The sequence below is a fragment of the Epinephelus lanceolatus genome, chromosome 21 (assembly GCF_041903045.1).
Source record: "Epinephelus lanceolatus isolate andai-2023 chromosome 21, ASM4190304v1, whole genome shotgun sequence".
NCBI lineage: Eukaryota > Metazoa > Chordata > Actinopteri > Perciformes > Serranidae > Epinephelus > Epinephelus lanceolatus.
Genome location: NC_135754.1, coordinates 39,812,501 through 39,825,788, shown reverse-complemented (window position 1 = coordinate 39,825,788; position 13,288 = coordinate 39,812,501). Strand labels below are relative to the sequence as shown.

The window sequence follows — 13,288 nt, the reverse complement described above, 5'->3', positions numbered from 1 at the left end:
GTGCCGGGAGCCCAGTGCTCCCAGAGATCGCCCCGCCCCTCAGCACTCACTCTGCAGGGAGAGGGAGAGAAGGATCAGATAGCAGCAAACACAGTTTCACAGAAAATCAGGACCACAACAAAAATACTCTTTTTGTTATTATTAAGTGACTGAGAGGTGGTACATTTTTGCAGTTTTTTGCTTTTTCTTTGTTACTTTCTGCCTCCAAAGTTTTTGAACTGTCCGGCGTACATTACCCATTAAAAATTACCCATTAAAATTGTTTTTGATTTCCTCTACAATGACCATTAATTGTTGCTGAAGATGCAGCTTTAAGGTCAAATTGACGCTAAGCAGTTTGTATTTTATGACTGTGGCTGGAAGGAGAAAAGAAAAAAAAGTGTTATGTGAATGGGAGGAGGTGCTCTTCTTGCTATAATTTTTCTATTTCATTATTTTTTCACCTCCAAGTTTCCTATATTGTTCTCTGTGGACACATTAACAGTTATTTTTGCACTCCACATTGAAAAACTTTCCATGTCTTCCTCTGAGAGGACAGCTAAGGGTTGCTAAAGATACTACTGAGCTCAGGACATTAGGATACGGACTGTGGCTTATGATGGTGTGATGGGGGAAAAAGAAGAGTGCAATTTTGCATTTTTTTCCTTTTTTTATATAATTGAAAAAGTGAAAGACACGTTGAACTGTTTACTTTTCTCCCCGTTTTTTTTATTATATTCTTATTTTTCAACTTAATAGCCAAGTCTGTGACGCCACTTTTTGCTGGTGATATCTACCTCACGAGGAGATTGTTTAACACTGATTCAAACAGTATTATCATTGTTTTCTATCGGTAAGGGATAGAGATGGTGCCTTATGTTCTTTAAGCACTTTAAATTTTCTACTGTTTATAGTACTTGTTCTTAGTACTTCTTTTTACATTGTCTTTTTCTGTTTTTTCTCTTAATGCCAGGGGGTTGAGACAGAATATCAAATGAAAAGCTTTGTTTTTGTTTGCAAAACAAAAGAAAACTGACTTTTCCTTTTTTCAGGAGACACATTCAGTTAAGAACGATGCACAGTTATGGAAAGCACAGTGGGGCAATGATATCTGGTTATCACATGGCTCAGAAAGAGCAGCAGGTACTGCTATTTTGAGGAACTCTTTCAATGGGGACAATTTACATTCTGAAGGTGATCCTAAAGGTCATTACTCTATTTTGATCATCAACACCAACGATACTGTTGTTCTATTAGTTAATTTGTATGGGTACAATTGAAAGTGTGATAATGATATGCTGCTTGATGTTTTAGAATCCCGTTTCTTACATTGGCTTTCTAAATACCCCAACGCAATGATAGTAATGGGAGGGGACCTAAATATCGCCCTAGATGGTCTTCGCGATAGGTGGCCTCCACGAGCCAACAATTACTGTATATGGCCTCCAATCTGATATGATTCATGCATAAATTTAACTTAGTAGATATATGGAGGGAAAAAAATCCAGATGTGAGTTCATATACTTGGAGCAATAAAGCACATACTAGTTTATCACACATAGATTTTTGGTTGGTGTCTAATTGTTTTGATAGCAATGTTATTAATGTCAATATTCTCACGACTCCATTAACGGATCATAAAGCAATCTCAATACAAATATTTTTAAATCCTAATACTCAGCGTAGAGGTTCATACTGGAAACTGAACAGCTCTATCCTAAAACATGATGCAGTGATTAAAACAGTCCAGTCTTTAACTGATCGTTTTTGGCATAAATCTTTATCAGAAAAGAAATTTTGTTGTAACTGGGAACTTTTTAAATTCAAATTATCAAAATTTTTGAGAACATATGGGAGTTTGATAGCCAAAGCTAAAAAAGCTGAAGAAGAAAATATAATTACAGAAATAACCAACAAGGTCTGGGTTTCGGCTTGGACCACAGTAGCGGAGTCGGACACAAAGAATGAATTAAAGTACAGTTTTTAATGTTCAGAAAAATGGTGACAGGCAGATACAAACTGAAAAAATGCCAGCGCTGAGCCGGGATGGTGACCGGAGGGTGGCTGACCGCGGCAAGCTGGTGGCAGGCAGAAAAAAAACTCACAGTGAAAGTGAGATGAACAAACGGTAGGTGAGGCAGCAAGGCACACCCTAGGGAACCGGAGAAGAAAAAACAGGTTGAGGCACAAGGGAAAAAAGACACTGATGTCTTCTAACGAGCTCACTAGAAAAGTACACAGGAAATAACTCATGTTGCACTACTGAACAGGACGGAATTATCTGGCAGTGTGGTGGAGTGAGGACCGGTCTTCTATGGAGAAGTGATTACTGATGAATGAGACTCGGCTGCAGAGTGGGAGCTGGAAAGTGGGACAGCCACGCCTCCAGCCACACACACTGAAAAGAAGGAAGGTAAGGGAGGGGAGAAAGGTGGAGGAGAACAACAGAAAACAAAAACAAAAACCCAAACCATGACAATAACATCATTATCACAAAAACACCTGGTAATTTATCAGAAAATGAATTACAACATTTAATGAATCTGCAAAATAAATTAGATGACATTTACAAATTAAAGGCTGATGGGGCCTTTGTTAGAAGCAGGAGAAGATGGTTAGAGGCTTTCGACACAATAGAACATAAATTCATTTATCATGCGTAGTATTGCGAAAATTAGGCCTATCCTGACCCGAAAAGATGCAGAAAAATTGGTCCACGCTTTTGTTACCTCTAGGCTGGATTACTGTAACTCTCTATTATCAGGTAGCTCTAGTAAGTCTTTAAAAACTCTCCAGCTAATTCAGAATGCAGCAGCACATGTACTAACAGGAACTAAGAAACAAGATCATATTTCTCCTGTTTTAGCTTCTCTGCACTGGCTCCCTGTAAAATCCAGAATTGAATTTAAAATCCTACTGTTAACTTATAGAGCTCTAAATGGTCAAGCTCCGTCATATCTTAGTGAGCTCATAGTGCCATATTATCCCACCAGAACACTGCGCTCTGAGAACGCAGGGTTACTCGTGGTCCCTAAAGTCTCCAAAAGTAGATCAGGAGCCAGAGCCTTCAGCTATCAGGCTCCTCTCCTGTGGAATCATCTTCCTGTTACGGTCCGGGAGGCAGACACCGTCTCCACATTTAAGACTAGACTTAAGACTTTCCTCTTTGATAAAGCTTATTAGTTAGGCTTATGAGCTTATAAGCTAGTTAGGGCTGGCTCAGGCTTGCCCTGTACCAGCCCCTAGTTAGGCTGACTTAGGCCTAGTCTGCCGGAGGACCCCCCTATAATACACCGGGCACCTTCTCTCTCTCTCTCTCTCTCTCTCTCTCGTATTCTATTACTGCATCTTGCTAACTCGGCCATTCTGGATGTCACTAACTCGGCTTCTTCTCCGGAGCCTTTGTGCTCCACTGTCTCTCAGATTAACTCATATCACAGCGGTGCCTGGACAGCGTGACGTGTGTGGTTGTGCTGCTGCCGTGGTCCTGCCAGATGCCTCCTGCTGCTGCTGCCATCATTAGTCATTAGTCATACTTCTACTGTTATTATACACATATGACTATTGTCACACATGTATACTGCCAGATATTAATACATACTTTCAACATATTGTACCACAGTAGCCAGAACTATAAGTTCTGTTGTAAGCTACTGTTATTACCTGCATCTCTCTCTCTGTCTCTCTCTCTGTCTCATTGTGTCATACGGATTACTGTTAATTTATTATGCTGATCTGTTCTGTCCAACATCTATTGCACGTCTGTCCGTCCTGGAAGAGGGATCCCTCCTCAGTTGCTTTTCCTGAGGTTTCTACCATTTTTTTTCCCAGTTAAAGGGTTTTTTGGGGAGTTTTTCCTGATCAGCTGTGAGGGTCATAAGGACAGAGGGATGTCGTATGCTGTAAAGCCCTGTGAGGCAAATTGTGATTTGTGATATTGGGCTTTATAAATAAAATTGATTGATTGATTGATTGATTGATGCCTTGGAAAAGTTTGGTTTTGGGTCATATTTTAGCAGTGCTGTCAAAACAATGTACACTAACGGAAACTGTTCAGTCAAGTTGCATACTGGTACTTCTCCTCGATTCTTCCTTAAACGTGGGGTCCGGCAGGGATGTCCAATATCTCCTTATCTTTTTTTGCTTTGTACTAAATTACTCACTGACTTTATAAAGCTTAGTCCACTAAAAGGTATCTCAATTGCAGACAATGAAGTTATCATCAGCCGGCTGGCTGATGATACGACATTATTTTTAAAAGCTCTCTCTCAGATACCTTTGTCTATTGATTTGATAAATACTTTCTCTACTGCATCTGGACTTTGCTTAAATATAAAGAAATGTGAACTTCTTGCTCTCAAATATTGTGACATCCCTTCTGTCTGTAATATACCTGTAAAAGACTCCATTACTTACCTCGGTATCATTATCACCAAAGATAGAGGGGCCAGGTGCAACTTGAATTTTGATTTAGTTATTGACAAAACACAAAAAAAATTTAACCAATGGTTGCAGCGAGATTTATCACTAAGAGGAAGAATTCTGACTAAAGCTGAGGGAATATCCCGCCTTACATATGCTGCTCTATCCCTTGATGTAAACAAAAAGATTTCAAACGATACTGACAAAATGCTTTTTAACTTTATATGGAGGAACAAAAATCACTATGTCAAAAAATCAGTAATAATGAACTCATATGATAAGGGTGGCCTTAACTTTTTAGACTTTTACACTTTAAATAATACATTCAAAATAAATTGGCTAAAACATTTCATTAAGAACCCATTTTCAATTTGGAATTTTATTTTTTCTAAATTAGGAGGCCTAAATTTCCTTTTATTTTGTAATTATAATATTGAAAAACTCCCCACAAAACTATCCAGTTTTCATAAACAGATGCTTCTCTCATGGTCACTGATTTATAAACACAATTTCTCCCCGCATAGATGCTACTTATGGAACAATAAAGACATTATATACAGAAACAAATCCATATTTTACCCTCACTGGTTTTCTAATAACATTCTTTTGGTTGGTCAGTTGTTTAATTCAAATGGCTCACTTGTGACATATCAAGAATTTATTTTGAAATACAGTATTATTATTCCTGTTAGGGAATTTAATATTGTTATAGATGCAATTCCTGATGGAGTTGTTATGACATTTAAAAGTACGGCAGGACAGAACCCGAATTTAAATTTATTATCTATTGATCCAACCAAACATGAAATCGGTGAGATTTGTTTCTCCTCAAGACGCAATAATAATCGTCATTTACGCGCATTGTTTCAGAAAGATGTATCAATTCCATATGTGGTTTCTTATTGGAACAACTTTGTTAATAATCTCGACTGGAAAAAGATTTGGACTTTACCTGCAAAATACTTGATTAATAATAAAATGAAAGAAGTATCATTTAAAGTAATTCATAGATTCTACCCATGTAAAGTTTTTCTTCAACGTTTCAAAAAAGATATCGATACTAATTGTTGTTTTTGTGAAGGATCCCCTGAAGATGTTTTTCATTTATTTTGGAATTGCCCATTCTCTACCAAATTATGGAAGGATATTTGTAATTTGATTTGTATTTGTGTAGAACCACATTTCTCCTTTTGCTTTGAACATCTATTGTTTGGCTTCATTGACTATCCAACTGTGAAAAAATATTATTTTGTAATAGTATTTCTGTAATATGATATTCTGAATTTTTGCCACTGAATGTATGTCGCCCCCTGGCGTCTACGTTTGTTTGATTTGTGTTTTTCAATAAAGGGGGAAAAAAAAAAAAACATCCATAAGAAGTAAAAGAAAAACGGCTTCTGAAAATGGCTTTTTATTGTGGTTGTACACATGCTTAACTCAAGGTGTACCTACTCAGAGTTGACTGAACTAATTAGAATCAGCTGTTTTGGAACCGGATACTCAGAGTTTCCCATCTCAGGGTAAGTCAACTCAGAGTTCAGGATTAGGCTCAGAGTTTGTTGAGCCTGTTTACTGAAATCTGACTTCAAGGACTGATTCCAAATCACAGACATTATGATGTCATCCTGTAGGTGGAGCTTACATTGAATGGGCAGGACTTCACATACAAAGAGAAAAAGAAGTGTGGCCTATCATTCTGACCGATCAACGACATAGGGGGGCATGGGCGCGACCAATCATCAGTTCAGAAAGACGACAGTCTCCAACAACAGAGGTACAAAGAAATGGAAATCATCCAGAACTGGAACTGTTTCTATTTGATTATATGAACGGTGACTCTACAGAAGATGTACAATGACTCTATAGTAGAAGATGTGCAGTGACTCTACAGTAGAAGGTGTACAGTGACTCTACAGTTGAAGGTCTGCAGTGACTCTACAGTAGAAGATGAACAGTGACTCTACAGTAGAAGATGTACAGTGACTCTACAGTAGAAGATGAACAATGACTCTACAGTAGAAGATGTACAGTGACTCTACAGTAGAAGGTGTGCAGTGACTCTACAGTAGAAGATGTACAGTGACTACAGTAGAGGATGTATAGTGAATCTACAGTAGAAGATATGCAGTGACTCTACAGTAGAAGATGAACAATGACTCTACAGTAGAAGATGTACAGTGACTCTACAGTAGAAGGTGTGCAGTGACTCTACAGTAAAAGATGTACAGTGACTCTACAGTAGAGGATGTATAGTGAATCTACAGTAGAAGATATGCAGTGACTCTACAGTAGAAGATGTACAGTGACTCTACAGTAGAAGATATAAAGTGACTCTACAGTAGAAAATGTACAGTGACTCTACAGTAGATGTACAGTGACTCTACAGTAGAAGATGTACAGTGACTACAGTAGGAGATGTACAGTGACTCTACAGTAGAAGGTGTACAGTGACTCTACAGTAGAAGGTGTGCAGTGACTCTACAGTAGAAGATGTACAGTGACTCTATAGTAGAAGATATACAATGACTCTACACTAGAAAATGTACAGTGACTCTACAGTAGATGTACAGTGACTCTACAGTAGAAGATGTACAGTGACTACAGTAGGAGATGTACAGTGACTCTACAGTAGAAGGTGTACAGTGACTCTACAGTAGAAGGTGTACAGTGACTCTACAGTAGAAGGTGTGCAGTGACTCTACAGTAGAAGATGTACAGTGACTCTATAGTAGAAGATATACAATGACTCTACACTAGAAAATGTACAGTGACTCTACAGTAGATGTACAGTGACTCTACAGTAGATGGTGTACAGTGACTCTATAGTAGAAGATGAACAGTGACTCTACAGTAGAAGATGTGCAGTGACTCTACAGTAGAAGATGTACAGTGACTCTACAGTAGAAGGTGTACAGTGACTCTACAGTAGAAGATGAACAGTGACTCTGCAGTAGAAGATGAACAGTGACTCTACAGTAGAAGATGAACAATGACTCTACAGTAGAAGATGTACAGTGACTCTACAGTAGAAGGTGTGTAGTGACTCTACAGTAGAAGATGTACAGTGACTCTACAGTAGAAGATGAACAGTGACTCTACAGTAGAAGATGAACAGTGGCTCTACAGTAGAAGGTGTGCAGTGACTCTACAGTAGAAGGTGTACAGTGACTCTAGAGTAGAAGATGTGCAGTGACTCAACAGTAGAAGATGTACAGTGACTCTACAGTAGAAGATGAACAGTGACTCTACAGTAGAAGGTGTACAGTGACTCTACAGTAGACGGTGTACAGTGACTCTATAGTAGAAGATGAACAGTGACTACAGTAGAAGATGTACAGTGACTCTACAGTAGAAGGTGTACAGTGACTCTACAGTAGAAGATGAACAGTGACTCTACAGTAGAAGGTGTACAGTGACTCTACAATAGATGGTGTACAGTGACTCTACAGTAGAAGATGTACAGTGACTCTACAGTAGAAGGTGTACAGTGACTCTACAGTAGAAGATGTACAGTGACTCTACAGTAGAAGATGTACAGTGACTCTACAGTAGAAGGTGTACAGTGACTCTACAGTAGAAGATGTACAGTGACTCTACAATAGACGGTGTACAGTGACTCTACAGTAGAAGATGAACAGTGACTCTACAGTAGAAGATGTACAGTGACTCTACAGTAGAAGGTGTACAGTGACTCTATAGTAGAAGATGAACAGTGACTCTACAGTAGAAGATGTACAGTGACTCTACAGTAGACGGTGTACAGTGACTCTATAGTAGAAGATGAACAGTGACTCTACAGTAGAAGATGTACAGTGACTCTACAGTAGAAGGTGTACAGTGACTCTACAGTAGAAGATGTGCAGTGACTCTACAGTAGAAGATGTACAGTGACTCTACAGTAGAAGATGACCAGTGACTCTACAGTCGAAGGTGTACAGTGACTCTACAGTAGAAGATGTGCAGTGATTTTACATTAGAAGATGTGCAGTGACTCTACAGTAGAAGGTGTACAGTGACTCTACAGTAGAAGATGTACAGTGACTCTACAGTAGAAGATGTGCAGTGATTTTACATTAGAAGATGTGCAGTGACTCTACAGTAGAAGATGTGCAGTGACTCTACAGTCGAAGGTGTACAGTGACTCTACAGTCGAAGGTGTACAGTGACTCTACAGTAGAAGATGTACAGTGACTCTACAGTAGAAGATGTGCAGTGATTTTACATTAGAAGATGTGCAGTGACTCTACAGTAGAAGGTGTACAGTGACTCTACAGTCGAAGGTGTACAGTGACTCTACAGTAGAAGATGTACAGTGACTCTACAGTAGAAGATGTGCAGTGATTTTACATTAGAAGATGTGCAGTGACTCTACAGTAGAAGGTGTACAGTGACTCTACAGTAGAAGATGTGCAGTGACTCTACAGTAGAAGATGTACAGTGACTCTAGAGTAGAAGATGAACAGTGACTCTACAGTCAATGGTGTACAGTGACTCTACAGTATAAGGTGTACAGTGACTCTACAGTATAAGATGTACAGTGACTCTACAGTAGAAGATGAACAGTGACTCTACAGTAGAAGATGTACAGTGACTCTAGAGTAGAAGATGAACAGTGACTCTACAGTAGGAGATGTACAGTAGAAACAGTAGAAATAATGGTAACATGTTAACACAAAGATGTGAAACCTTCGTCTCTCTCTGTTTTACAGCATTGTGTCTTTGGACCTGTCTCTCCTGCTCAGCTCTGCATTGATAGGTGGCCCGTGTTACCTTTTCAGGTTTGTCTGTCTGTCTGTCTGTCTGTCTGTCTGCTGGTCTGTCTGTCTGCCTGCCTGTCATCTGTTTGTCCCTATCCTTACCTTATTCAGTGTTTCCTGTCCTATCTCAGGTGCTGAATGAAGTCCATCCTTCGTTCTTCTCTTCACGGTTTTCTTCCAGATTCACTCTGCTGACAAACCTCAGACACAGTAAGACTTTTTTTCCATGATAGTTTCGTCATGTTCATTCGTTCAAACTCTGAGAAGTTGAACTCTGGTGATGTTTCAATGTCAGTATGTCTTCAGGAGTTCAGGAGTTCTTCTGCATTTTTAAAGGTAGTATAATGCCTTAAGTGTCTGCAGAGGGATCTGTGTGATGTCTGATCAATGTCATCATGTGATGTCATAGTCAGCACCAGTTAAAGCCCAGAAATCAGAGAGGTTATCAAATCTGTTAGAAAGAAGTGTTTACCAGACTCCTGTAGCCGGCTGCTCACCTCTGCTTTTTTTTTTTTTGTAAGATGAAATCAGACTAAATGGTTGTCAGTGGCCGATGGGTTCTGAGACTGAATTTAATCCTTTACAGGTTAAATCTCAGTGGAGATGATATAAACTCATCTGAACTACTTTTTCATTAGAAACAGAAGCAGAGCTGCAGAGTTGTCAGTTTGTCAGATGATGTCGTGTCAAGTTTGAGTTCTGTTTTTCTGCAGAGTTAAACTGAGTCTGATCTGAATTCATGGTTCAGTCACAGATGGTTTCTGACATCACAGTCACATGACCATGTGTCTGCTGTCACAACGTCTCTTCTCAGGGAGGAGCAACGTTAGCCGCAGGATTCTCTTCATCTGTCACATTTTATCACTTCATTCTGTTTCAGATGCAGAATTTTATTCTCACAGAAACTTTTCATAAAAGTGACAACGAGCTGTATTTGTTTAAATGTGAGACTATCTGAACACAAACAAGCTATAAAAACTGGTAACCCACTATATCCCATGGCCCTGCACTACAAAGAAGCTCAGCATGGCAGCAGCTATTCTTTGATAATCATAGGCATTGAACATATTGCCAGATCAATCAGGGGAGGAGACAGGTTAAAAAAAACTCTTACAAAGAGAATCCAGGACTAAATACAGAGTTGGGTTTTATTCCTTTTCTCTCAATGTCTTGTTTTTAGGATTATTGCTTATATTGGTAATCAGATGTGTTTTTGTTTTTTGATTGTACTGTACTTATGTGGGTTCCTTCTATAGAGATAGTGACTTATGGTCACCCTTTGAACTTTGTGGTCATGTGACTGAACCTATAAAGGAAGTAGCCTGACAGCCATTTGTAAATGCCCTGATGAAGGCCTGTATGGCTGAAATGCGTAGGCGTTTTTAAATGACTTATAAGGCCATTTAATAAAGGCTTTTTATAAATGTCCCTCTGACTTCCTCAGATTCTTCTTTTGAAAATGTCAAGACTGAGATTCCTGCACTGAAGTGCACCAGAGTTTGACCACACTTTTTGAAGACCCCTGCAGCACTACATGCATTTCTTTTTTCTAGCTGTGTTTGTTTGTTTGTTTTTATGTATGTTTGTTGGACACTGACTCGATGTGTGACTGTGGATCAACATTCAGACTAAAACAGAAACATTTCCCGCTGTGATCAGCTGATCTCAGCAAACTCACTGTGATCAGAGGTGAAGTGAAACTACACTGAGATCTGTCGTAAAGTTTTAACTTCAAACCGCTAAACAGCAGCACGCCAACACATCAGACCTCCGAGCGTACGGAGTCTGAAGCAGGACAAACATCTGTACTTATCCAGGTTCAGTAATGTCTGCTCCCGCAGCAGGTCTGCAGTCAGTCATCAGGGGTCGATGCTCATTTAACTCTGTAAACTTCCTGTTAATTAGCGGCCGAGCTAACAGGCTGCTAACTGCTGTTGGGAGAAGGATGATCAGGGTTTCCTGTTTGTGTTTGATGGAAGAATGAGGCAGCACTTCCTGTTTGTGACACAGAGATGAAACACGGAGGTGGACTCAGCTCGCTTATGATCTCTGATTGATGAACAGATCAATAACTACAAACAGTCACATGACACACCAGCATCCACCAGAGTCTTTAACTCTTTGATCCGTCCTGGTCTGACATCTGTCAGTTTATTGATCAGTTTATTAGTCAATGATGTTTTTGTTTTCTGCCATACAGAGGGATAAACACGTGCTGCTAACGTCCTGTCTGGCCTTCTGTTCAGGTCTCAGAGTTGTTGTTTGAGGTTTAGTCTCCAGTGATGATGATGATGATGATGATGACGAAGGTGTAGTTCAGTCCCTCTGGTCAGTGACTGATTGATAACTGTTGGACTCATTTACATGTAATCATGTAATCAATAACTGTCTGGTGTCAGTTTGTTTTGTTTCTCACAGCAGTTCACATAAAGTTTATTCTCTGTGTCCGTCAGAGAAGCGAGGGATGAGTGGAGGTAAAGTTTCTTATGGAGGAGCGCTGCTGCTGAGGACGGAGAGAGCGATGGATGACAACAAGCAGGTGAACTTCTCTGATTAAAACTTAACTCACTGCTGGAGGCAGAGCTAGATTTATGACGGCCCATCTGCGGCCTCCGGCTGTTTCATCTGATGATGATGAAACAACTGCAGTGTTGAAGCAGTGCACTAATACAACATATCGTTAGAAAGCAACGCTCGTCACAGAAAACCATGTCAGAGACGTCTATCACAGCAGGTTCAAAAACACGTCTGTCAGACCACCAGGTGTAACTCACGTGGGACGTCTGACTGTAATCCACAGACCAATATATTCCAACAGAACCTCGACGCTCTGATGCTCCTAAAGATCTGTCTGAGTCCAGCGAAATATTTTTACATCCTCAGAAAAAAAATCTTGGAAAACAAAAACACCTTGGAACCAAAATGGCGGCTGAACTCTAACCTTTTGATTGACACCTGACTTGAGCCAATAAGAGCATCCATGTCGTCTCGTGTGGATTTATCACATTTCCTGGTTTACAGTCAATCAGTAGGCAGAGACTGGTCTGTTTGGCCTGATAACTGATCTGTCTGATACACTGTGATGATTTATGATGATTCACTGTGTGTGTGTGTGTGTGTGTGTGTGTGTGTGTGTGTGTGTGTGTGTGTTTAAGTGTGTTGAGGTGCCTGTAGACAGAGGAGAGGAGGGAGACGAGGAGGAGGAGGAAAAGGAGGGAAGTGAAGAAGGAAGAAAAGAAAAACTTCCTGTCGCCTCCACACCTGTCCCAGGGTCGCCATGGTAACTGCTGCTCTGTTACACACACACACACACACACACACACACACACACACACACACAGAGTTAACTGTTATTGATGATTGATGTTAACTGATGATGTCATTATGAAGTCATTTTGAAAACCAGCTCCTCTCAGTGTTTCTGATGTGAAGCTTTAACTCGTCTCGGCGGTGTTGTCATGACAACTGTGAACAGCTGCAGACCGTCACAGCGTCAGTGTTTGGTTGTCGTGTCGATGGATCAGTCACAGCACGGTCCTGCTGGAATGCCCCGCCCACTTTAGATCAGCGAACCTGTCGTGAGATGTTTAAAGCAACCTGATCTCACAGAAATATGTGAAATGACCACGACCTCTTAACACCGCATTCTGTGGTGGCAGCACGTAATGGGTTAAAATTATGTGCTGCCACCATGGAAACAATGCAATTGTAAAGTCAATTAGGATCCTCTCCCGTGGTGGACACACAGATTCCCTGATTCAATCACGTCACGTCAACAACTCGTTTTCCTCAATGATATCTTTAACATTCCTGTATACACACAAAAACACGGAAGTGTCCTTGATAACTCAACAATATGACAGGTTAATGTCAAGGCCATAAAATAAAATAAATGTATTTTGCCAGCTTTTGATAGCGTAGAGCTTTAAGAGCATTGTGCTGTTGGTGGATGGGGCGCATTCCACTGCTGTTTTGTAGCTACTGTCCGCTGTCTGTGGGCTTCATTCCATTTCAGATTGCCGTCCGTCTGTCATAACCGAATCCAAACGCCACTAATAAATAAATAAATAAGAAGAAAAAAATAAAGGCTGAGCACGGAAGAACCAGAGAGGAAACACCATCCGGGAACC

General features: G+C 40.1%; 1 protein-coding gene across 2 annotated transcripts in view; it reads left to right on the top strand.

Moving 5' to 3' along the window:
* tcerg1l (transcription elongation regulator 1 like) overlaps positions 1 to 13,288 on the top strand; it is a 76,196-nt gene that overhangs the window by 51,803 nt on the left and 11,105 nt on the right. For both annotated transcript variants that reach the window (XM_078163268.1, XM_078163269.1), the window contains exons 6-10: positions 6,033 to 6,175; positions 9,111 to 9,179; positions 9,290 to 9,368; positions 11,612 to 11,697; positions 12,314 to 12,438. In XM_078163268.1, the coding sequence (XP_078019394.1) occupies positions 6,033 to 6,175; positions 9,111 to 9,179; positions 9,290 to 9,368; positions 11,612 to 11,697; positions 12,314 to 12,438 (502 nt within the window). The remainder of the gene's footprint in view (positions 1 to 6,032; positions 6,176 to 9,110; positions 9,180 to 9,289; positions 9,369 to 11,611; positions 11,698 to 12,313; positions 12,439 to 13,288) is intronic.